The 25,013-nt window shown below is 39.2% G+C and overlaps 1 protein-coding gene across 1 annotated transcript; it reads left to right on the top strand.

The window, feature by feature from the left end:
* ENTPD4 (ectonucleoside triphosphate diphosphohydrolase 4) lies at window positions 1–21,437 on the top strand. Its single transcript, XM_006884909.1, has 12 exons — window positions 1–8; window positions 1,392–1,589; window positions 2,729–2,934; window positions 7,333–7,483; window positions 8,479–8,582; window positions 11,448–11,507; window positions 11,767–11,921; window positions 13,717–13,883; window positions 15,893–16,217; window positions 18,098–18,183; window positions 19,054–19,215; window positions 21,089–21,437. The coding sequence occupies exons 1-12, from the start codon at window positions 1–3 to the stop codon at window positions 21,315–21,317; spliced, it is 1,851 nt and encodes a 616-aa protein (XP_006884971.1). The 3' UTR covers window positions 21,318–21,437.
* Window positions 21,438–25,013: the final 3,576 nt, after the last annotated feature.

Here is a 25,013-nt window from a genome sequence, read left to right as displayed (position 1 = left end):
ATGGGGAGGTAAGTGATGGCGCCTAATCACTAACAGGGTAAAGCCTGAGATTTTGGAGCCGCGACACAGATCTCCAGAGGAAAGAAAAATCTGAAGCCCGAATCAGTAGTTTGCAGAAGAAAAACCTTGAGGGGAAGCAAAAAATGTAAACCTCGAGTAACCCGTTTTATTCTTACAAGACCCAGTGGAAGTACCTGTAACAGAAAGAAAATGAAATGTGAAGTGTATTATACTGGATTAATGCAGTTGACAGTAAAGGCATGTGAGAGAAGGTTATATGTGATGACAGTAAGTCTGAGATGGCCTGATGAATTTTATGGAGTGTTCTGAGAACCAAGTAGAAACCACAAGTTGGAAATTTCTTTGGGTTAGGATACCTTCTTGAGTGAGACATATTTCAGTCCACAAAGCACTCATTAAAGAGAAGAATGTAAAATTGAACTGTTACACAATAAAATGCATCATAAAAGCAATGTTTGTTGTTTTGCTTTTAGCCTATGAATTTCAGGAAGAGCTGTTCATGCCTCAGTAAGCTGAGAGGAAAGCTCTCATTTATTTGCAAACATGTCTCATAAGAATTGTTACAAAACCATGAGATTATAAAACTCATTTATTGCCATTGTTATAGGGTTGTTGTTAAACATACTATTTTCTTTGTTAAATCCTTTGGCCAAAATGTACCTTAGAAATTCACTGTTAAGAAAATCTTGTTCTTACTGAGCTGTTAATAAGTTTTTCATCTAATGGATAATGTTTTAGTGATTAGAAGCTCAGTTAAATATCCAAGCATACCTTATCATATGTATTTCTGTGATAAATTTCCTCTTAGTTTCATCATCCTATTTTCATTATCACTTTATCTTACTGAAATTATAAACTATTTCTGATTCTTTTTTAAAAGCAAAACAAAAAAACAAAGTCTTCACTGCCAGTAAGTTGATGCTGCTTCACAGTGATCCTCCCCATTGGCTTTCCAGGGCTATAAATTGTTAGAGGAAGAGATTGTGTATGTTCTATGCAGAAGCTGGTGGATTCAAACTACCAACCTTTGGTTAAACAGCACTGCACCACCAGGGCTCATTTCTTCCAGCCAAGGATACAGGTTTTAAAATTCTGCTTAATGCTCCCAGAAAGAAAAGTGAGGGGCTAGGGGGCTGTGGATGCAGGAATATTTAAAAATGATAAACCATCAGGGCTTAATTCTTATATAATTTCATAATAATGGATTCTATAGCAGTATGGAATATACTAACTTCTGATGCCTGCAAGCAGAGAAAGGAGGATAGCTCAACTAAATACATTACTATAGAGTCATTTTCTGTAAGGGGGCCTTTTGGAGAAGATTGCTATAAAATAATTTTATTTTGATTAGGATTTTGTTTTGTTTTCAGGATTGGCATCTCCTGCCTTTTCCCTGCTTCCTGGCATTTTAGCATCTCTCCAGTCGGGTGTCTTCGAATCTTGAATGCTAATTTACGCCAAATTATTGTCATCAGCATCCTAGCTGTGACTGTTTCACTTCTATACTTTTCTGTTGTCATAATCCGAAATAAGTATGGACGGTTATCCAGAGATAAGAAGTTTCAGAGGTAAGAGGTTAAAAAAAAATATTTCTACCATGCCTTGGATTCAAGACTTTAAGAGGTTTGGGATTAGGCTGGAATTTAAGGAAGGTGTGACTGTAAGAACTACAGTCAGTAGTAAGTACAAAACAATGTGAAAAAGTAAATTGCCTGGTACTTGTTCACTGCTAGTCACCAAATACGCAGCACAAAAAGGCCCTGCAATAATGATTTAAACATAGTGTTTAGGCTGATTTTTTTTTAATTATTATTGATAGTTTGGAAATACAGTTTTGTCTTTTAGAACTTGCTTGACCTTCTTTAAGATAAGATTGAATGTATATTTGATTGACATGATCTTTATCACCATCACTTATTGTTGTTAGGTGCCGTTGAGTCGACGAATAGCGACCATATGAACAAAAAAATCTGAACACAGTTCTGTCCTGTGCCATCCTTATACCTCCTGACACAGAAGAGCCCATTGCAGCAGTCACTGTGTCACTCTGTCCAGTTGAGGGTCTTCCCCTCCTTTGCTAACCCTGAACCCTCCCTTCCCAACATCCTGTCCCTTTCCAAGGAATAGTACCTCATAGCAGCATGTTCAGAGTATGTAAGGTGAAGCCTCATCATTCTTGCCTCCAAAGAGCACTCTGGCTGCACCCTCTCCAAGACATACCTGTTAGTTCTCTTGGCCATACATGGGATATTCAGTGCTCTTCAACACCATAGCTCAAAGGTGTCAATTCTCTTTCTGTCACCGTTACTCATTGTCCAGCTCGCAGATGCATAGCTAGTAATCAGAAAGACTCTGCCCTGAATCAGACACACCTTAGTCCTCAAACTGACATCAGTACTCAATAATGGAAAGGTTCCTAACTGCAGGTTTTCCCAGTGCAGTGCATCTCCTTAGTTGCTGACTGCTCATTCCAGAAGTCTTAATTGTGGATCCAAGCAAGATGAAGCTGTTGACAGTTTCAGTCTCCTCTCCATCCATCACTTATTTTAAGTTTTTAATCATTTGATAGTTGTAAGAAATACTTTATTGGTGCTACTGTCACACAGCTTATAAATCACTTACATGGCATTTGTTTATTGCATCTTCATTGTTGTATGTGGGGTAATAAGTCTCCGTCTAAATAAATACATTTCTTTTTTTAAATAAGGTACTTGGCACGAGTTACTGACATCGAAGCAACAGACACCAATAACCCTAATGTGAACTATGGCATCGTGGTGGACTGTGGTAGCAGTGGGTCTCGGATATTTGTCTATTGCTGGCCAAGGCATAATGGCAATCCTCATGATCTTTTGGATATTAGACAAATGAGGGATAAAAACCGAAAGCCAGTGGTTATGAAAATAAAACCCGGTATGTAACTGATAAATATCTGCTTGGTTACCATGTTCTGTAATTTTACTTACTTGGTTTTCTTTTTCCTCAATTTCAGGAATTTATCTTAAAAAAAAAATATTAAAAGGGGAAAAACCCCCAAATAATTAAAGACTATTGATAAGTAATGGTTATCATAGCTATCTTTCCTCATATCCTAAATGTAAATACAAGAATACTCAGTTTTCACATGTTAAAACACCTATCCTCCTAAGATACCTAATCTACTCCTCTACTTTAGTTGATTTCTCATTGTTCTTGTTGTTATTTTGTACCGTAGTCAGAACCGACCCATAGCTGACGGTCTGGTGGATTTTCAGAGGCAGTTAATCAAATGGGAGGAGACTGACCATTCCTCTGCCACAGAGCAGCTGGTTAATTCAAAGATCCACTATCTTCTTCACGAAGCCTTCAAGAAGTTGATTGGGTTTTGGTATCTGAGCAGGTAGCACCTGCATATTACTCAAGAAATTAAAAATTTCTGATTTCACTTGTTTGCAAACAGATCAGTAGCTGGAACCTGCCAGCCACTTCCCAGGTGGAAGACTTAGCAGTCCACCTTCATAATGATGACACTTGTGGAACTGTGTGGAGGCGGCTCTGCTCTGTCCTGCAGAGTTGCTGTGAGCCGGAATCTGCTCCATGGCAGTGGATTTGATTTTGGGGTTCACTCATATTTCGGATTCGAATGAGTGAACATAATCTGTGTCACTCTCTGTGCAGGCATTTTTACACTGGAGTACATTTCCATGAATTATGATTAGGGTTTTTTTATAAGTCTTAGTGAATGTCTTTTCAACTCCTAACGAACCTTATAAAACTAATTTTCCTATTTCTTAGATTTTGACGTTTCTAATCGAAAACATTTTTAAGATTAAAAAGTATTGATGAGGGGACTTCTGGTGGCCTAGTGGCAAGAAGCTGCACTGCAATCTCAGAGGTATTCAGTTCAAATCCACCAGATACTCTGCTGGAGAAGGAGTGGCAATCTCCTCCTGTACCAGTCAGATATGATTTGATGGTGTACACAAAAAAAATAATAAAATAATATTTTTTAAAAAAAGTATTGATGACATTTAAAAATCACCAAAAATCTATCAAGCATTCCATGAAGTGGTCAGAAAGTGCTCACCACTTGCATTTCATCTGAGTTCACAGAGCAGGCACCATTAGTGATTAACCTGCCCTGGTGGAACAAGATGAAAACTATCATGCCCTGAAATTGGCTGTTTTAGAACAAAAGCCTTCCAGCATGTATACCAAAATCTCATTAAAATCACACTGAACAGAATGTTTGAAACTAGGAAATGTTAGAAGTGCAACTTAAAATATCTTATAGTATTTCTTTGCCTAGAAGCTCATGCATAACATTGTAGTAAGATTCTAGTAATTTCTTTGCTGAATAAGCTCAATCTAGTGTCGACCTCAGTATCCATTGAAATAAATGTATATGTGTCCATTTCTGCTAATGAAAATAATGTAATTGTTCTGAATAATAATTTATTAGCTTCTGAAATAGGAAAGTTTTTAACTTTTGGAAATATCCATTCATTTATATACTTACTTAACAAGAAACATCTGCAAGATACTGTGCTCAGTTCTAGGGATATAAATTTGAAAAAGACACAAGTTGGTTGCCTTCAAGAAATTGTTGGTTATGAGACAAGCAAGCAAATAGGCAATTTAGGTATGGTTTAAGAAGTGTTTGCTTATACTTAAGAGTTAGGATGGAATATAATGAAAGTGCTTAGGAGAGGTATGTAACTAATCTTCAGATTTTTGTTAATGAAGACTTCCATTGAGGAAATAGCCCAGAAGATGAATAAGAGTTAGCCAGGTGAAAGGAAATGAGGAGGGAGAGAGCAGCCTTTTCCTGAAGGAGATGCAGAGGCACCAAGGCCAGAGTGCACTGCATGACAGAAATGTTAGTTCAGCATCATTGAAAGTATAAGAAGAGAAAAGGTGGAGTGGGTATACTGACCTAAGGAATTGAGCTCTATTTGGAAGACACTGAGAGGAGCCCTGAGAGAATGTTAAACCAGGACAAGGTGCAATGTAGGAAGGGAATTGTGGGGCGATGATAAGACTGGAGGGTAACAGACTGGCAGAGAGTGGTAATGTGCAGAAGATTTTAGGAAAATGATAACAGTACCAGGAAAAATCATGGTTCTGCCACTGAAAAAATCTTGGAGGTGGGTTGGATTGTTATATACTAGTATATATTAGAAGCAGAAGTTTTAATATATTCTAGTATATAAGGAGACACGCGAGACTTATACTTGGACCAGGAGATAGTCGTCAGAACAGAGCAAGGAAATACTGCATGGTTCAAAATTGGAAAAGGTGTGCATCAAGGATCTGTCCTATCTCCATATCTTTTCAGTCTATATGCAGAACAGATTATACTGGGAGGCTGGACTCCATGAGGAGAAGTGTGGCATCAGGATTATTGAAAATAGATTTATCAACAACTTGCGTTATGCAGATGACACAACCCTGCTTGCTGAAACTGAGAAGGACACTTGCTGCAAAAGGTCAAGGATTGCAGCCTTTAATATGGATTGAAGCCCAACATCAAGAAAACAAAGATTCTTACCACTGGACTGATTAGCAGCATCATGATAGATGGTGACGAGATTGAGATTGCTAACAGCTTTAGTTTCCTTGGCTCTAGAGTCAACATTCTTGGTACCAGCAGTCAGGAAATTAAAAGACTAATTGCATTGGGAAAGTCTGCTGTGAGAGACCTCTCCAAGGTACCGATAAACAATGATGTCAGTCTGGGAGACGAAGATGTGCCTGATACAGGCCATGGTTTTTGCCATTACTTGCTATGTTTCAGAGAGCTGGACAGTGACTAGGGATGATAGATGAAGAATTGATGCCTTTGAACTTTGGTGCTGGAGAAGAGTATTGAATATACCATGGACTGCTAGGAGAACAAACAAGTTCATACTGGAGATGGTGAAGTCAGGCTGCTCCTTGGAGGCAAGAATTCTGAAACTTCATCTGACATACTTTGGACATGTTGCAAGGAGGACCAGACCTTGGAGAGGGCCGTCATGCTTGGGAGGGTGGAGGGACGGTGCAGGAGAGGAAGACACTCTATGAGATGGATTGATTCAGTCACTGGGGTAATGGGGATAGGCATGTCGGAGACGGTTAGATTGACAAGAGATAGGGCAGGGTTTAGGGCTGTCGTACATAGGGTCACTAGGAGTCTCAGACAACTCTACGGCACATAACAACAACAACATAAGGAGACAAGTTGTATGAACTTCCCGAATCTGTCTTCCTTTCATGGAGACAGCAGGGCTTTTTGGGAGAGGAACAGGACAGTAGAAAGTGAGAAGTTTTATTTGTCTGCAGGGCATGGGTAGGACAGTAGAGTAAGACATTTTTACTGTATGTTCTTTTACCTAGGCATTTGGGCCTGGTAGTTGTGTCCTGGGCTTAGTGACCCAGTTTGTCATTCTGTCAAGATAGCTTGGCCCTACTGTGTACCAATAAGGAATAATTCTTAGCCACAGATTGCAGAGTAGAAGGGCAAACAACATCTACAGGCTTCATTTTTTTAAAAGGAAGCTTGCCAGTTCTTCTACAGGTTAAGAGGGAAAACCTCTTTTTAAAACAATGTTACAGGAAAGAGCATTAGTTTTGTTTACTTTAGCTTGTTGTTGTGTACTTTGAGGTAGAACCTACTCATAGCTGATCTTACAGTAGATTTTCAGAGGCAGTAAGTCACACAGGGCCGGATTACTCATCTTTCTCCCACGGAGGAGCTGGTGGATTCAAATCACCTGCTTTTGGGATTGCAGCATACCTTCTTACCAGTAGGCCACCAGAACTCCCTATGAAGGCAACTGTGATATTAAGGCACGCAGAGAAGGGTGGGCAGTCTCCTCCCATGCAGTTAACTGCCTCTGAAAACCCACTGGAGGGTTTTCAACCAACTGTGAGTTGGTTCAGATTCAATGGCACACAAGATGACATGGTGTTATTAAGTAGACAGTTACTGTATAATCTGGAAATTAGAGAAGAGATCTGGTTGCTGGTAATTGGAAATCAGCAGCAAAGCTGGTGTTGGCAATCTTGAGAGTGAGTTGCCTTAGGAAATTGGGATTGGGTTTCTTGAATCCAAGATGATCTTAGTTGCAGTTAATCCCAAGTGTTAGATGCTCAATCAGTCCTTTGTTTCTTAAGGTGTAAAAAGAAGCAAGCCCTGAACACTTCATATTTCTGACATTTAAGATTAAATAGTTTGGAAATAGTTACCAGAGGACATAGGCAAAGCCAGAGGAATATAGGACACAGTGTTTCTCTCAGATGAGCCACACCAAAGATCTACTTGTTAATCAAGGTGTTCTTTTTCTCTAGGCATTTCAGAATTTGCTACCTTTCCAGAGAAGGTCAGTGATTACATTTCTCCACTCTTAAACTTTGCTGCAGAGCATGTGCCACGGGCCAAACACAAGGAGACGCCTCTCTACATCCTCTGCACAGCCGGGATGAGGATCCTTCCTGAAAGGTGATCTGTGCATGACGCCTCTGCACCACTTCTTCATTTGAACCTCTCTTTGAAAAGGGGGAAATCATCAATTCTTTCTTCAAATCTAGATTAACAGCTGAGATTCTCCTTTTGCTAGAATCCGTGAAACGTCTATCAGTGTATTTGTTTATAGGGCAAGGTTCCCATCTGTTGTTCAGTAGAGATGCTGTGAGTCATTGTCGACTGGACCTAATGACAACAAAGAGTAAACGATTTTGAAGTTGCCACTTGAAACCCCCCAATCTATTTCATGAATTAAAAGCTTTATGTGATATGTAGTTTTATTTCCTAACCAGTTTTTGTTAAGTCAATTCCAACTCGTGCACATGGTAGAACTGCTCCATCAGATTTTCAAGGCTGCAACCTTTGGAAGATCACCACGTCTGTCAGCTGAGGTGTTCTGGGTGGATTTGAACGTAGCCATCTTTGCTGCCTAAGGTTTCTGTTCTGTTGTTGTTGTTGTTGTTATGGGCCATCATAGCAATCCTGTGAGTGCCTGTGACTCATAGCGACCCTATGAAATGCCGTGTCCTGTGCCAATCTCATCGTCTCCGACAGACCTAATCCCATCGCTCCAGTCACTGAGTCAATCCTCTTCCTCTCCTGGGCTGTCCCTCCACACTTCCAAGCGTGCTGCCCCTCTCCAAGGACTGGTCCCTCCTGGCCACGTGCCCAAAGCGTGTGAGACAGGCTCAAAATCCTTGGATTTCACCCCCTCCAGAACAGGCCTATTTGTTCTAGCAATTATATAATTCATGAGTTTGCTCATGCTGGAAATTCTTACCTCAGAGGCACAGTGTTTTCAATAAATTCTTTTGGTTTAAAATTATTTCACCTAGGAAGTAATAGAGCTGTAGTAATTCCCCCTTCTCCGCGCCATTTTGGTTTTTCTTAGTTTTTGTTTTTTACTGTTTAAAACAGACACGTTCAAGATAACAATATTCTGACTTGTAAACTTTTGGGTTGCCTTCCAGTCAACAAAAAGCCATCCTGGAAGACCTTCTGACTGACATCCCTGTGCACTTTGACTTCCTGTTTTCTGACTCCCATGCAGAAGTCATTTCAGGGAAGCAAGAAGGTTGGTATATTGACCTTCAACTCCCAATATCAACTTAATTTAAAATTGAGCACTTAAAGCATTCTTTCTATTTTCCTCAGTGTACAACTCTGTTAAGTTACTCTTAAATTTGGAAAACATAGCCTTGCAATAATTTTATTTTTAAATTACTAAATTAGTTTCTTATACAAATAGTTTATTAGCTAAACATTGGAGCCCTGTGAAAAATAGTTTCTAAGAAAAGGACAAGTTTTTTACGTGGGAACGTTAGGTTTACGTTAATGGTGGTAGAATAATTTGGGAAAAGATAGCAAGAATGGTGGTACAACATGAAGAATGTAATCAGTGTTGCTGAGTTACGGATGTGGAAATTATTGAACTGATGCTTTGTTGTATACCTTTTCACTAGTTTTTTTTTAAATTGTCCTTGTCACATTCAGAATGCATATTTGAAACTCATTGTAATGGACCATAATTATGTTTTTTGCCACATTATACAGTTTTCTGAAATTATGATAATTATTGATCTTTTCTACCTTTCTGCTGATTTAATGCTAAGAAGGGAAAATTATTCTTTCATACAATGAGAAAATATTAGTTCAGTTTTTAAAGAGTTAATTCTTCTTGAAAACGAAATGACAAATCACTGAAATTACGTAGGGAATGATGGTGAAGGTGATGATGACCAATGCCACTGAGTGGGAACATCTTGGAGCTGGGTTTTCAGAGGCTACAAATTGCAAGGGAGGAGATTCCCTGTCTTTCTCCCTCAGACCTGCTGGGGCATTCAGACTGCCAGAGAAGCACACGTAGCCTTTGGATTAGCAGCCCAACTCCCTATTGAATGCACCCGACAATAGCTTACTGGAAATAGAGGCCAGAGAGAATGTCTTTCAAAATCATTTATCATTTTAGCCATTACCTATTACGTAAAAGGCTGTGTCCAAAACACGAGTCCCTGCTGTCAAGTGGACTCCAACTCATAGTGACCCTGCAGAATTGTTAAGATGAAAATACAAAATTGGGAGAAATAAAAGATACTACCACAGAGCTGTTTACAGATGAGTGAAATACACAGTTAGCTACTAAAGAAGGTTAAGTTTGTCTCTTTGTGATTGAGAACAAATACTGTATAATGCCACTGTTATAAAAGGGGACTGACATAGGGGTTTGGGGGAGAGGACTGAGAAAGATGGGATACTGTGTTGAAATGGATGAGGGAGAGAACTGTTTAAAAGGGATATATGATTAGATATTATTGTTATGGCAGGAGTCCAGAACAAAGGTAGCATAGTGGAGTGGACTTGGGGAGAGGAATTGAATAACAATTAAAGAATTTTTTCCTTTAACTTTTCAAAAAGAAAAGCTAACTGGGGGGAGGGGTGGAGGAATTGAATAACAATTAAAGAATTTTTTCCTTTAACTTTTCAAAAAGAAAAGCTAACTGGGGGGAGGGGTGGACAGGGAGAAAAGTGCAACGATGAATGAAAATTTAAAAAAAAAGAAAAAGGTTAAGTTTTAAGTACTGTAAGGAATATAGGGAAAAATATCAAGAGGGAGTTTTTTCTCTTCAAGTAGGAACAGCCTGGAGAAAGTTACATTTGCATTATACCTCAGGTGACACTATTGGAGCATGCCAGAACATAGCAGGTGAAGGTCAGATCCAGATGATCTTGAGTGGTCGGTCTAAAGAGTTTGGACTTGATCCTCTCTGTTAATTCATTAGCCGAGTATAGAATGGGTTGAAGTGAAATAAGGGCGGGGAGATGGATTAAATAGACTGTTTAAATCAAGTTGGCAATGGAATTGGGTAGTGACTGGGCATAGGAAATGTAGAGTCATTCACATTTGTCAAATGGATGAATGTTAGCATAAAGGCGAATAAAGAATCAAAAATTACTTGAGTTCTAAAACTTTGCATTTGATAGGTTTAACATTGTAAAAAGTAAAAGCTCTGGTTCAAAACAACCCGTAAACTAGAGAAGAGAACCGACTCCTAGGGTGCTGTATTTCCAATTACTATGGCACTTAACAACAACAACATAAATGTTAAAGGGGTGTTTGTTGTTGTTTTTTCATTTTTTAATTTTTTTGTTTTTTTCTATATTTTATAAATTTCAATGAACATCTGCAGAGATTTTGGAATTCCATTCATTCATTGTTGCACTTTTCTCCCCACTCCCTCCCCCCCCCTCCGCCATTTGCTCCTCTCCTTGAAAAGCAAAAGAAAAACTCCTTCAATGGTACACAATCTCCCCCCCCCCCGCACATCCCCCACCCCCACCCCAAATATAATCCACTCTGCAACCCTCATTCCATACTCTTATGATAAAACGTTAAAGTTTTTTGAAAACTATTAAAAAAGAATTATACCAACCCCAAACTCATGGCTGTAAAGTTGCTTCCTACTCATTCATAGCAACCCTGTGACAGGGTAGAGCTCTCCCATCAGGTTCCCTGAGTTACTCTCTACGGAAGCAGACTGTATAGCTGTCTCCTGTGGAATGAATGGTGGTGGCTTTGAACCTCCACCAGCCTTCGAGGAGCCAGGCACTCTTACCATTATGTCACCCATTGCCATCGAGTAGATCCTCATTCATGGCAGCCCTTAGGGTAGTGTAGGACTTCCTAGAGTAGGCTTCCCAGGGCTGTAATCTTTACAGAACACAGGACCCATCTTTCTCCCTCAAAGCAGCTGGTGGATTCTAACCCCCAACAGTTAAGAGTGGTCAGCAGCCACATAATCAGCTTAAATACAGTGATAAAAATACTTTCTTTCTGATGATGTCAGAGGATAAATGGTATGTTTACACAGTCTGCATTAATAAGAGTAATAGGAAAAGATTTTAAACTTTCATTTTCTTTTACCCTATGAAATGTCTGTAGGTGTGTATGCTTGGATTGGCATTAATTTTGTCCTCGGACGATTTGAACATATTGAAGATGGTAAGTATTATGTTTCTAACTAATGTATTTAACCGGAAATCTAAGTTTTTCCTGCTTAATCCAAAGGATTAAAATAGAAGTTAAAGTCTGACACTGCTAAACATGTGGGAGGAAAGCTGCTCTTGCAGTTACACTGGGTTCTGGTGAAAGGAGGAGATTGAGTTTGCCTCAATAGTCTTGAAATCTCCCACGAAAACAAGATGGCTCTTCAAACCATCCCAGTTGCTCTGTTCGGATGAATGTTTCTTGTTCTTTGCAGATGATGAAGCAGTTGTGGAGGTTAACATTCCCGGTAGTGAAAGCAGTGAAGCCATTATCCGCAAGAGAACAGCGGGTATTCTCGACATGGGAGGCGTGTCGACTCAGATCGCATACGAAGTCCCCAAAACTGTAAGCTTTGCCTCCTCACAGCAGGTTATTATCTGTACAAATTTCCTTCCGTTTGGTTTGGTTTTCATTTAACATGTCTCCATCCATTTTTGTTTTGTTTTCTGAGTCTGACAACATCTTTACTGTGCTTGCTGAGGTGACACCTTCTCGCCCCAGGAGAAAGGAGACAGGAGGAAATCAAAGCAAACCTCAGCTAAGCCGCTTGTGTGTGTTCATTGAACTCAGCTGATTTGTTTTCTGAACTTCAAGATTTTCTTTGATATTTTTGTCAGTAACACACTTGAATTTTCCTTTTTTTTTTTCTCTCTCTTCTTCAATCACTTCTCTTCTCAGCAGGTATTGTAAAATAACATTCCGTTTCTTAAGGTATAATTGGGAAAATGTTCTGTTTTAATGGTGCAGACAGCTTTTAACGTGTTTGAAAGGATTGAGGTTTGTAGCTGGTACTCCTGCATTTCTCAACTTACAGTTTATGCTCTCTCTTCTCCATTTCCTCCTGTGCTTTCCGTGGGCTGGATGGCCTTGTACAGAGGACACCAGCATGGAAACCTGGGCTTGTGTTTTTCTGATGTAACACTGAGTATGTCCTCATTATTCAGCTGTCAATTAATACCAAAGCCAGGTTTCCTGTATTTCTTCTAGAAGGTAGGGATGCAGCATATTGTAGTGGTTAAAAGGGAGGCTGTGGAGCTGTACAAGCCTGAGTTTATCATCAGGCTTAATGATATGTCATCATCATCATCATCATTTTCTGCCTTACTAGTTCTCTGCCGTTGTGCAAGTTATTATAAAGAGATGAACTGCTTTATTCCTCTATAAATATGAATAACAATACTTACAACATACTTAGAACATGATAAGGGATATATAGAACAGTGTACCTACTGTATATGCGCACTGCTAGGCACCTCATATTTGTTAATGAATACATTTATTAGCATGGTCGGTAAATGTTTTCAGCTCCATGAGGGGGAAAAAGGATTTGTAAATTCAAGTTTTTCAAGTTGTCTTTCCTATTTTCTATTCAAATGTGCCTTTAGAAACTATTTTTATAAAAAGTCAATCTTCTCATTTTTGCATAATATATGTATAATGTGTTTGGGATACATACACACACACACACACACACACACAAAATAGGCATACATATGAAGGAAGCTTGGAAAAATACCAAAATCAAGATTAAAAAAAGTTTTCTGTGGGCTCACTATCTAAATACAACCATTGTTAGCAACTTGTTAGCAGTTTACAGGTTTTAAAATATAGTTATAATCATATTCTCTGTGCAGTTTTGTTTTCTCTAACAGTACATGAGCATGTTCCAATATTCTGACTTCCTTACATGATCTAAACTATCGATACATCATAGTCAACCAAGTGTGCTCGCAGTCACTGCCTCTAAGTTTCGTAGTAGGCTGGTTGGCCTTGGATAGAAGACACCTTGTTGTACTCAGATGACAACCTGTTTTTTCTGTTACAGAACTGTAATGAATATTTTGTGTATAGAGACTTTTCTATGTTTAGGGTCATTTCCAGTTGGTCCTCAATTATTCAGGAAGATTTATAAATAGATGTACTAAGATTTTCAAAGGGTATGAACTTTTACACAGAATCGTAACAGTATTACAAATGTGCATCTATATTTTCTGGTCAAGATTGTCACACCGAATTATGAAGGATGCATAGAAAGAGTTTTAAAAACGTAGAGGCAAAAAGTTTTTGCCTCAGATAAACCTTTTTTAGATTCTTTCTAAAGAGACATTCAGAAAGTGTTTTGTGTTGCTTCAGATACTAAAGTTTGTTATCCTTATATCTGCAGGAGGAAATAGCCAAAAACTTATTAGCTGAATTTAACTTGGGATGTGATGTTCACCAAACTGAACATGTATACAGGGTCTATGTGGCCACATTTCTCGGATTTGGTGGCAATGCTGCTCGACAGCGATACGAAGACAGAATATTTGCCAACACGGTTCAAAAGAATAGGTAAAGCACCTTCTACTACTCAACAGGGTGGCTTTGGTGGCCTAGTCCTTACTGAGTTGCACCCCAAGCCAAAAGGCTACACTTCTCTGGCAGTTCATATCCACCGGCAGCATCAAGGAAGAAAGGGGCATATAGAATGAGAAAAAGCAATGAAAACCTTTTCCTGTGTCTGTTCCAAAAGTGTTTGTTTTATTTATATATATCTCTCACACTTGGGAGATAGCTATTATGATAGTTTTAAAATAGAAATATAAGTGACAATTTGAATCAAATTTTTGTGGAATCACTGAGCTCCTGTGGAGTTCTAATTTTTATTCATCTATTTTTATGTCAATTTTTACACACTGTTAACAATTCAGTAATAACTTCTTCATTTAGGTGCAGGCCAACCAGATGCATGAAGTATGCATTTGACTAGACCTAGGCTTTGTTATTAATTATGTTACTTACCACTTTTTCTTTGGTGAATCATAAATTAAGCCTTGAAATTCATGCTTATTCATGCTTTGTCATTGGTAGTGGTGTTCAGGTGTTGTGTTTTTTAAAATAATGTTGATGACAGAGACCTTAGTTTATGATATTCAAGAGAATTTTGAGTTGCCCTCATCTTAGGAAAACATAACTTGTCAGAGAAATGGAGAATGAAAATGTGATGTGTTATCTGTACCTAAATATTGATGTCACATGTTCTCCTGAGAAAGCCTTTTGACCCTGTGTGATTTCATGCTGGTACACACTAGCATAACTGTAGTTTATCATAAGCTCGTTTCTGTTTGGCCATTGCTTAAATGAGAACGTGTGGTAGGATGACACCTGTTAATTCCTAGAAATATAGACTCTCTTAAGATTTCTTTCCTACAGGACTTCACCAGAGCCTGGATCAATAGAAATTCTGCTACCTGCTATAATTGGGATCAGTAGTTGACTGATTAAAAACAAAATCAGAACAGATCATAAAAATAGTCTCAAATCTTTAAAGTACTTTAACTTAAAATAAACATTTATTTGCCTTTTTTTTGCAGTGAACTTAGGGTTTTTCCTTAGGACACATCCATTGATTATAGATCTCTATCGTTTCCCTTAGGGAGCTCTGGTGGCCTGGTGCAAGGGGCTGCACTGCCAACAGGCATGAGGTTCAAATCTACAATCTCCTCTCATGCAATTTGCTGCTTCTGAAAACATGCAGGAGGGTCAGTTATAAGTCGGTTACAACTCGACCATACACAGTGACGTCATTGACCTTGCTTGTACTGCATCCAGTCATTTAAAGTATTTAAACACCCTGAGATACTTATGAAGTAATTTAATAACAAGTCCTAGATTTTTCCCATCTTTTTTCATGGTTTTTTTTTTTTTTATCTTGCCCACTCCTAACTTAATAGTTTTCTAAAGCATCTGCTCTTGTTTTCGTGGATCAATTACCATCTTTTCAGGGTCACATTTCATTGATTTATGTATAATTAAAGTAGCAAGCACTAATGGCAAAAATGGGCTTGGGAGCAGCACCATTGGTCAGCATTAGGCTGCATGAGTGTGTGACCGTAGAGAGGAGGCCCCTCACCCCGAACACAGAACCGACCATGACCATCAACGTGGTCTTTAGACTACAGAAAGAATGGAGAGCTTCTGGTTGTCTGGCAGGTTATTTGACAGAAAAACTCCTAGAGTTGGTTCTGACTTACTACAACCCTCTATGGGATTTCTGAGGCTTTTAATTGCAACAGGATACTGACCATCTTTCTCCCAGGAAGCGGCTAGTGTGTTTGAACCGCTCGACACCGAGCCTTCGAGTTAGCAGCGCAAATGGGTCTGCTGTAAGCTCACACTATGTATCTCCAAGAGGAGATCAAGTATGTACTTTCCTAACTTAATTGATCCTGGAACTGATTTATTACCCCACAGAACATCCTATGGGACTCATATTGTACAGAACACGCTGAGAAACGTTAAGCTGTAACCATATCTCTGAAAAGGAAATCTCATGATAAAAGTTTCTGTTTCCCCTTTAGGCTTCTGGGTAAACAGACTGGTCTAACTCCTGACGCTCCATTCCTGGATCCCTGCTTACCGCTAGACATCAAGGATGAAATCCAACAAAATGGACAGACCATGTACCTTCGGGGAACAGGAGACTTTGACCTGTGTCGAGAAACTATCCAGCCTTTCATGAATAAAACTAACGAGACACAGACTTCCCTCAATGGGATCTACCAGCCTCCAATTCACTTCCAGAACAGTGAATTCTATGGCTTTTCTGAATTCTACTATTGCACTGAGGATGTGTTACGAATGGGAGGAGACTACAATGCTGCTAAATTTACTAAAGCTGCAAAGGTAACCTTCAAAGACACCGTCTTTTCCTGCATGTGTTTTAGAAAGTGATAGGGAGTTATATCCTCCCTTCACATCTGGAAGCCTTCATCTAGAGGAGGGAAAGGTGTTTGTAGCACATACTGAGAATCCTGTTCCCTTTAGTTAAGGGAGGGGAAATAGAGAAATCTAATATCCACTAAAAGCCGATTTCTTCCCATCGCTCCATTAACTTCCATAGTTACCAAGGACTTCCAGTGGCAGCATTAGTGTTCTTTACTGCTGCATCTGGAAATAATTCCTCAGGCCTTCCTATCCCTTAGCTTCCAGGATACTCTTACTCTTTTTTCCCCTTACCCACCTTCCTGACAATTTCCTCTCGGTCTTTTGAGAGTGTCCCCTCTTTATTTCCCTGGAACTTTGGGGATTCCAGAGTTCCACATGTGAGCTTCAGGTTCTTGAATGGCCTCGTCCACACTCATGGTTAGCGGCTGCTTCTCAGGATAAGGCTCCAGCCTTGGCCTCTGCTCATCTGCCTGCAAGATTTCATGATTCAAACACCATGTTCTCCCCACTCTGTTTCTCTTGTGCTGATTCCATTAAAGACGTTACCAACTATAAATCCCCTTATCCAAAGCCTTGGAGTTACAGATTTCTCCCTTTTACTCATTCAGCCTTCCCTAACCCACTTATCAGCAGTCATCAAGCATGATAGCTTGTTTCACAAATCTTTTTTAGACACTCTCTACTTTCTGTCCTCTCATCACCCTAGTCCAATGTGAACTACTCTGGCTGCATGGGAGCCTCCTAGTGGTCCTTCTGCAGTTAGTCTTCTCTCCGTTCCTCTTCCACATTGCGTCCAGATTGTTTAGTCTGAAACACATATATCATCAGTTTGTTCTCCTATTTAAAGTCTTTAGCAGCTTCCTGTTGCTTCCACGGGAAATTCTAAATACATGTTGTTGTTGTTGTTGTTGTTGGTAGGTGCTATTGAGTTGTAGACAACTCATAGCGACCCTATGAATGAAATGCCTGAGCACTGTTCATAGAGTTTCTGGAGGCAAGCCATTTTGGAAGTGGATGCCACTCCTGCTTCCAGGCTTCTTTTAATTGGGAGGCTCCACCAAACACTGTCCATCATGTACACAATAAAATATAAAAGTAAAATTAAAAATAGGTTTCCACATAAAACCTGCCTCTCCAGCCTCTGTTGCCTCCTAGCATTTTATACCCCAGTCCTGTCAAACACGTAGTAGTGTCTCATCCTGTTTTTCATCTCTGTCTTTGTTTATGATGTTTCCTCTTCATGAAATACCATCGTCACTCTCTCACTTCAGGCTAAGTGCTGTCCCCTTAGTGCATACCTCAGATCAGCCCTGTTATCCTTCCAAGCCTCCAGTTCATCCCCCTTTAAATACAGCTTATATAGGGAAAATTTCCTGTCTCATTTTAAGTGTTAAATTCATGAAAAACACACATTCAGATATACAGTGCTCAGTGAATGTTAGCTATTAAGATAATTGTAATTGAATAACTTTAGGAAAAGTTGGTACCACTTTCTCTTAAAGAGAAAGGTAAGGATTTTCTATTGCCAGCACCTTGTGCCATGTTAGCACAGGGAGAGGGTACTCAGTTTAAACTAGTTACAATATTGTTTCTCTTTTCCAAAATGTTATACCTCAAACCTGCACTCATTCAGAGAGAAACTAAATTTTTTCCAACCATAGATTTGGCAGTCTGACTGACTCTGTGCCTTGTTTCTCTGTTATGTGTTTAAGTTAAGCTTGTTTGCTTCTAGGATATGCTTGTTATCAATAGGACTTTGCCAAAGCTTTTTTAAAATGGAAAAAAGTTTCCATAAACAATCTTCACTAATATTTTGTCTTGGATGAAATTTCTTCCAGGATTATTGTGCAACAAAGTGGTCGATCTTGCGGGAACGCTTTGACCGAGGACTCTATGCCTCTCATGCTGACCTCCATAGGCTAAAGTAAGTCAGAGTGTTTCAGAGAAGCCAGTAATTCAGCATGGACCCACTGGCTTGTCACACTCCTGCCCCATCTGCCTCTTTATCCACATCATTCTCTTCCCATTCATCTGCCCATGTTTCCTTTCATACAGGGCACACACTTTTTCTCAGATATATCCTACATTTTCTTGCTTAATTTTGCTGTTTGTTCACCTGAAATCTCTTTGTTCATATCTTTGTGTGTTAAAGTCTTCGCCAAGCGTCAATGTCAGATCTTTCCCTTCCCTCTCCACTAGACTCCATCTCTGATGCTTTGAGTTTCCCTCCCACCAGTTATACCACCAGTGGCATTTATCACATTCCGCTTTATTATATAGCTATTTTTTACTTTCCAGACACCCTCTTTTATCACTCATTACAAACATTTATGATTAAAGAGCAGTGACTATCATTTTAGTTATTATATCTTATTACTCGCTTAGCACAATACTTTGTAAAAAGTAAGCTTCTTGTAAATATGTAAAATAAGAAAGTTGAAAGAAGTCTTACCCTTTTTTATAATTTTTTTCTAGATAAACTGAGGTCTAGAGAGATTATAACTTAACTCATTATTTGGTAGATAAATGATGGACTGCCTGAGGTAGGGGAACTGTCATGGCATCATATTAAATAATATAGGGACATGTTTTATGGTCTAATTGATATGACAGGTGAGCTGTTTCATGTTGTAGGACCAGGGACATAAGCACTTAAACCCATTGGAAATGCATCCAGTTGGCTTGGTTTGTCAGAGAGCTGCCTAATACAGTTTTTAGCAGAGTGTTGGTGCAGAGTGGAAGATGTCTTTGTGTATGTTTTCAGGTTCTCACTAGTCTGATTTTCTATTTGTAGGTATCAGTGCTTCAAATCTGCCTGGATGTTCGAGGTGTTTCATAGAGGATTTTCATTTCCTGTCAATTATAAAAATTTAAAGACTGCCTTGCAAGTGTATGACAAGGAGGTTCAGTGGACCCTCGGAGCAATCCTTTACAGAACACGCTTTTTACCTTTAAGGTAGGGCTGTGGATTTGCAATGTGAATCAGAAAAGATACTTTCCACAGTTAGGACACACTGTGGCCTGTAAAACTCCTCAAATAGTAATTTCTGTTGTTTCAATATAGCAGTGAGTATTGGTGATATTTTTAGACATTCAACATTTTAATATTTAATATTACATGTACACATATATAAAAGTGTTGTGTGAAACCTATACTTGGACCAAGAGGTATTTGGTTCAAAATCAGGAAAGGAGTGTGTCAGGGATGAGTCCTATCTCTATATCTCTTCAATAGTTCGAGAGGCTGGTATTTATGAGGAGGAATTTGGGCATCAGAATTGGAAGAAGACTCAACAATAACTTGAATTATGCAGATGGTACAACCTTGTTTGCTGTAACAGAGGAGGAACTGAAGCATCTGCTGCAGAAAATTAAGGACTGCAGTCCTCAATATAGATTGAAGCTCAACATCAAAAAGATGAAGATTCTCACCACTGGGCCACTTGGCAGCACCATGATAGATGGAGAAGAGATTGAAATGGTCAGCAATTTCAGTTTGCTCGGGTCTACAACACTCTTGGAACCAGCAGTCAGGAAATCAGGAAATCAGAAGATGAATTGCATTAAGACAGTCTGCTGTCAGGGACCTCTCCAGAGTACTGAAAAACAACAATGTCAGTCTAGAGACTAAAGTGTGCCTGATCCAGGCTATGGTCTTCACAATTACTTGCTATGCATCAGAGAGCTGGTCAGTGAATAAGCATGATAGAAGAATATTGATGCCTTTGAGTTGTTGTGGCGTAGGAGAACATTGTTGAACATACCATGGATTCCAAGAGAATGAACAGGTCTATCCTGGAGAGGGTGAAACCAAGTTTCTTTCTGGAGGCAAGGATTTTGAAGCTCCATCTCTCATACACTGGGCATGTTGCCAGCAGGGATCAGTCCTTGGAGAAGGATATTATGCTTAAAAAAGTAGAAGGACCACTGTCCATGTGAGAGGAAGACCCTGAAAGAGATGGATTGACACAGTGACTGGGGCAATAGGGACAGCTGTGTCAGAGACAGTGAGATTGGCTCAGGATAGGATAGGGTTCAGAGAGATTGTGCATAGGGTCGCTGTGAGTGGTAGGCAACTCGATGGCACACACCACAGGATAGGATAGGGTTCAGAGAGATTGTGCATAGGGTCGCTGTGAGTGGTAGGCAACTCGATGGCACATACCAACAATATAATATTCGAATTTTTTTTTTTTTAATTTTTTACAAGTAACAGAATGACAGGCCTATTTGTACTTCAGTAGTTTGTTATCTACATTAATGATTGAAGGAAATACTATTTTAGTAAGAGATTGCTAAAAGTAAACAGATAAACATCTTTTCCATTCATGTATTGACCATCTGTTGGCCCATGTTAAGAACCCTGGTTAACTGATAAATGAAGTATTTTTGTGGAAGATTTTTGGTTCCTTTTTTATTTTCCCCTCCATTTAATTGTGTATCTCCCAAGAGTACTTTTAACTGAGCTCTTTGAAAACATTATGAGAGTAGATATTACTGATCACAATCAAATGGTTTGATTCCATTTTCCATGAAAACTTTACTCATAGTTCTTAAAATTCCTCTACTTTTATTACCTAAATTGGAATGACAGTAGCTGGAATATTTTAATGCATTTTTGCATGTTATGTTGTGTAATATTTATTTTCAACCATATTATTCCACTTCTTAGAGTTAAGGAGTCATGAGTCGTAGTTGCGTGTTTCTGTTGACAGAGCGGGGTCCTCTCACCCTGGTGCTGCCCATTTCTCACACTGTCTGATAGTTCTCCTTTCTGTTAACTCTGACCCGCTGAGTCTGGTTTTGTTTGTTTGTTTCCACACGGGCAGAGATATCCAGCAGGAGATCTTCCGGGCCAGCCACACGCACTGGCGGGGCTTCTCCTTCGTCTACAATCACTACCTGTTCTCTGGCTGCTTCTTGGTGGTCCTGCTGTCCATCCTCCTCTACTTGCTCCGGCTCCGACGCATTCACCGGCGGGTGCCCCGCAACAATTCGGTTGCCACTCTCTGGATGGAAGAAGGCCTTCCACCTCAGAAGATTGCCGGTACCTTGTGAGCCTGGGAGTCAGCGAGCTCCGGAAGACTCTAAAGGAAAAGCCATTTTTGCCTCAGGGTTTGTCTTTGTTCTCATTTTCTTTTCTCCTTTCCTTGTTGGCTTCTTGAAACAAAAACAAAAAAAAATCATTGTTTTCAAGCCCTGCTTCCTAGAAATACTACAGTCCACTCTTAGGGATTCAACTTTTAAAAAGTAAAAAAAACTGAATTTCACTTGATTTTTTGCTGCAAAAGGATATCTGCCAAAATTTACTGAGATTTTTGGTTCTTCTGTAAAGTATGTTAACATTTAACCAAATGCACTTTGATTTTGGGAGAAATGAAAGATAAAAACTCTCTGTGGACATAAGACTGAAGAGCATTATCTCTGGTATAAAACAAGACAGCATCTTAACTGAAATCATCATCTTCCCCCTCCCCATTTCTAAAGTGTGCACCTAAAACAGGATGTTGTTGCATTTTTATTTATTGTTCAGGTCTGTTGCTTTTGTTTTCCTTGAAGTTAGGAAAATCCAAAACTGTTCATAGTAAAAACAGAGCAATATAGATACCAGGAGCTGGTTCTTTTAAAAAACTGGTATTGAAGACTCTGCAGTGTGACCCATGCATGAGCGTGTGTGGGTGTGTGTGAAAAATACTGGGTGTTTATAAAAATACTGAGGAAGCAGAATGAGAAAGGCAGTGCTTTTTTGCTTAAAACAGATCCTTCTGAATTTCCTATTTTGTTGCAGTTGGAAAAAGCTCCACTATCATTCATGTTTTCATGACTACAGGTAATTTCTTTCTATGTCTCATTTTTCGGCAACATTAGAACTCTTTGTTTTGAAAGAATTGGAAAGTCCATGATGTTTTCACCAGCTTAGATGTTACTGGACCTATGTCTGCTGCCCACTTAAAGGCCCCTCAGTATTTCTGAGTAGAGCGTTTTCCTTGTTTCATTGTGTCAGTTTATTCCAGCACCAGGTTGACATTTTCTCCTTTCATTAAAAGGAGTCTCAGTGTTTTTACTTTGTGGAACCCATAAAATTCTCCTTATTAGTGCTCTGGTAGAGGTTATGTTGCCAGTGACAGTGTAAACCCAGACTAAGAATCTGAATTTAATGCATGAAATAAACATGTTTTGAAGAAAACAGATTTGACATTTTAAACAGAAGCCTAGGAGTGACAACTGGATTGGCTTGGGTTACATGCAGTTTTAGGTGTTCTTTACGTGCGTGTGTCTGTGTGTGCGTGTGTGCTTGCTGTATCATAATTGCATAATAGTTAAACTGGTGTAGTTGGTACTATATATATATGCTGAAATCTGTCAGCTGCTTTTTATAAAGACACTGAAGAAAGAATTCAGATTGAAACCCTTAATCCTGCAAAACAGGTAGAATGACTTAAAAGAATTCAAGTTTATGAAAATTTTTCTTTTATTCTTCCAAATTAATAACCTAGCAATGAAAATATATTGGTACTTTGCATCTCAGATATCTAGAAGGTTAGAGGAGCTGTGAGGTGTTACAACATTAGTATGTCGTGAATCTTGTCCCAAGGACCACGGGAATATTTCATACAGACTTAGAAACAATCCAACTTCTGAAATATTGGTCTCCACTATTGAAACCTTGGTCCATGATTAACATTCTTCTTCATCAAGATCCACAATTCGCTATGTTATAAATACCTCAGAAATGGAGAGAGCTGCCATACTTCTTGAGTGCTAAGAGAAGGTTTGCCCTATAGACTAGGAGCATTCGTGTTGAAAAGGAGGTTAGTTTACACTCTCATTTTTCCACCATCAACCACTGTGTACTAATAAGTATCTAGTCTATAGAACGAAAAATCTTAAGTAGCCAGTGTGTTATTTTATTTTTAAGATCAAAGCAAGAATAAACCAGCGTAATCACAGATTTAAATAGGCTGCATTAAGAATTCCTACATAAATGCCACTTTCAAAATCAAAGGTGTCAGTTTGTTTCAGCTCTGTAACTTTCACGGATGGATTAGAGACAAATACAGAGAAGCTCTGCTTTACACATGGGGATCCCTGCAACTGTCTCATCAAAACACTTCCCCAAACGAGGCTTCTAAGGTCTAGACAGCATTATATCAGGTATTGTTAAGCACTTGTGCTCCCTAACAGAGCTCCCTCGGTCAGAGCAAATTCACAGGCTGTCTATCTCCTATAGGCCAGATGTGTCCATGGAGTGTTTTTATGAGGCCAGAAAGTTTAAAGAATAGCTTATTACATTTTTAAAGTTTGTAAGAAAGAAGAAATATGTATATATATCATAACAGATATGTGAGAAATATTTGCTATCTGGCCTTTTACAGAAGAAAAATTTGCTCTTTAAGAACAGTTGATTCAAGAAAGAGTATAGACAGTATTGTTCTCTTAATTCAGTAAGGCAGGAATCACCTGTGAATAATAAAAAGATAGGAGAAATAATTTCCATCATAAATAATTGGGTTTTTATTACTCTTTAGGAAAGATCACTGTGCTATGTTGAAATGTTTACAGCCACAACAGATTGTCCTTCAGAGAATGTCTCACATAATTACTCTCCACTCTGTACCAAAGAAATTAAGGCTGGCTAGTTCTCCAAATGTTGTAGGAATGGCAAGGCACCAAACCCAAAACAGTCCTTTCCAACTCATAGCAGCCCTACAGGACAGCGCAGAGCTGCCCTCTGGGTTTCCAAGACTGATTTTTACAGCAGCAGACCACTTCGCATTTTCTTCCTCAGATCAACTGGTGGATCAAACTGCTAGTCCCATGATTAGCTGCCTCCCATTTTAACCACTATGCCAGTCGGAGTCCTAGAGGCAAGCAACAAAAGAGCTTACTTAATTCATGAGGAGTGGTAAGACAGTTGATCCTTAAACACTTGAAGGTTAGTTAGAAGTGCCGTGCTTCCCCCCGTCACATAAGCACTTTTTAAATTGATAACCAGTTTACTGGAGAAGCCCATGGAAATGCTTAATGTCACACAGCATGTTGTGCAGATTCTCATGACACTGGAGTTCACCATATGGTAGTTTTAAGTTGGTTCCACATCGTAGATATCTGTGTACTACAGAGGGAAACACATGCTGTTCTCTCATTTGCTGCTGTACCTGAGCCATTGTTGCAGCCACTGTGTTGGTGCATCTTGTTGAGCCTATTTTTCAGTGACCTACTTTCCCAGGCCTATTCTCCTTCTCCAGGGATGGGCACCCCCTGATAACAATCCTAAAACTCATGAGGCAGAAAGCTCACCATTATCACCTCCAAGTAGTATCCTAACTGCACTGCCTTCAAGCTAGATTTATTTGTTCTTAACCATGTATGCAGCATTCTTCACCAACAGCACAATTATTCAAAGGCATCATTTTTATTTTGGTTTCTTCATTATTTGTATGGAAACTTTCACATGAATATGAGGCGATTGAAATGTCTGTGACTTAAATCAGGTGCGCCTTAGTCCTCAGAGTGACACTCATCCTGTTTAACACTTTAACGAGATCTTTTGCAGCAGATTTGCCCAGTGCAATACATTATTTGCTTTCTAGAATGCAACTTCCCATGACTGTTGATACTGGATCTGGAAGAATCCTTGACAACTTCAGTCTTTCTCTGATTAACGTGATATTACTTATCAATCCCGTGTAAGGATTTTGTTTCCTTTATGTTGAGATGTAATCCATTCGGAAGGCAGCAGTCCTTGATTTC

Source organism: Elephantulus edwardii, unplaced genomic scaffold, assembly GCF_000299155.1.
Source record: "Elephantulus edwardii isolate Elephantulus edwardi_28Jun2011 unplaced genomic scaffold, EleEdw1.0 scaffold00038, whole genome shotgun sequence".
NCBI classification, from domain to species: Eukaryota; Metazoa; Chordata; class Mammalia; order Macroscelidea; family Macroscelididae; genus Elephantulus; species Elephantulus edwardii.
The sequence above is the reverse complement of the archived record's forward strand: the minus strand, read 5'-3'. Positions and strand labels throughout refer to the sequence as shown.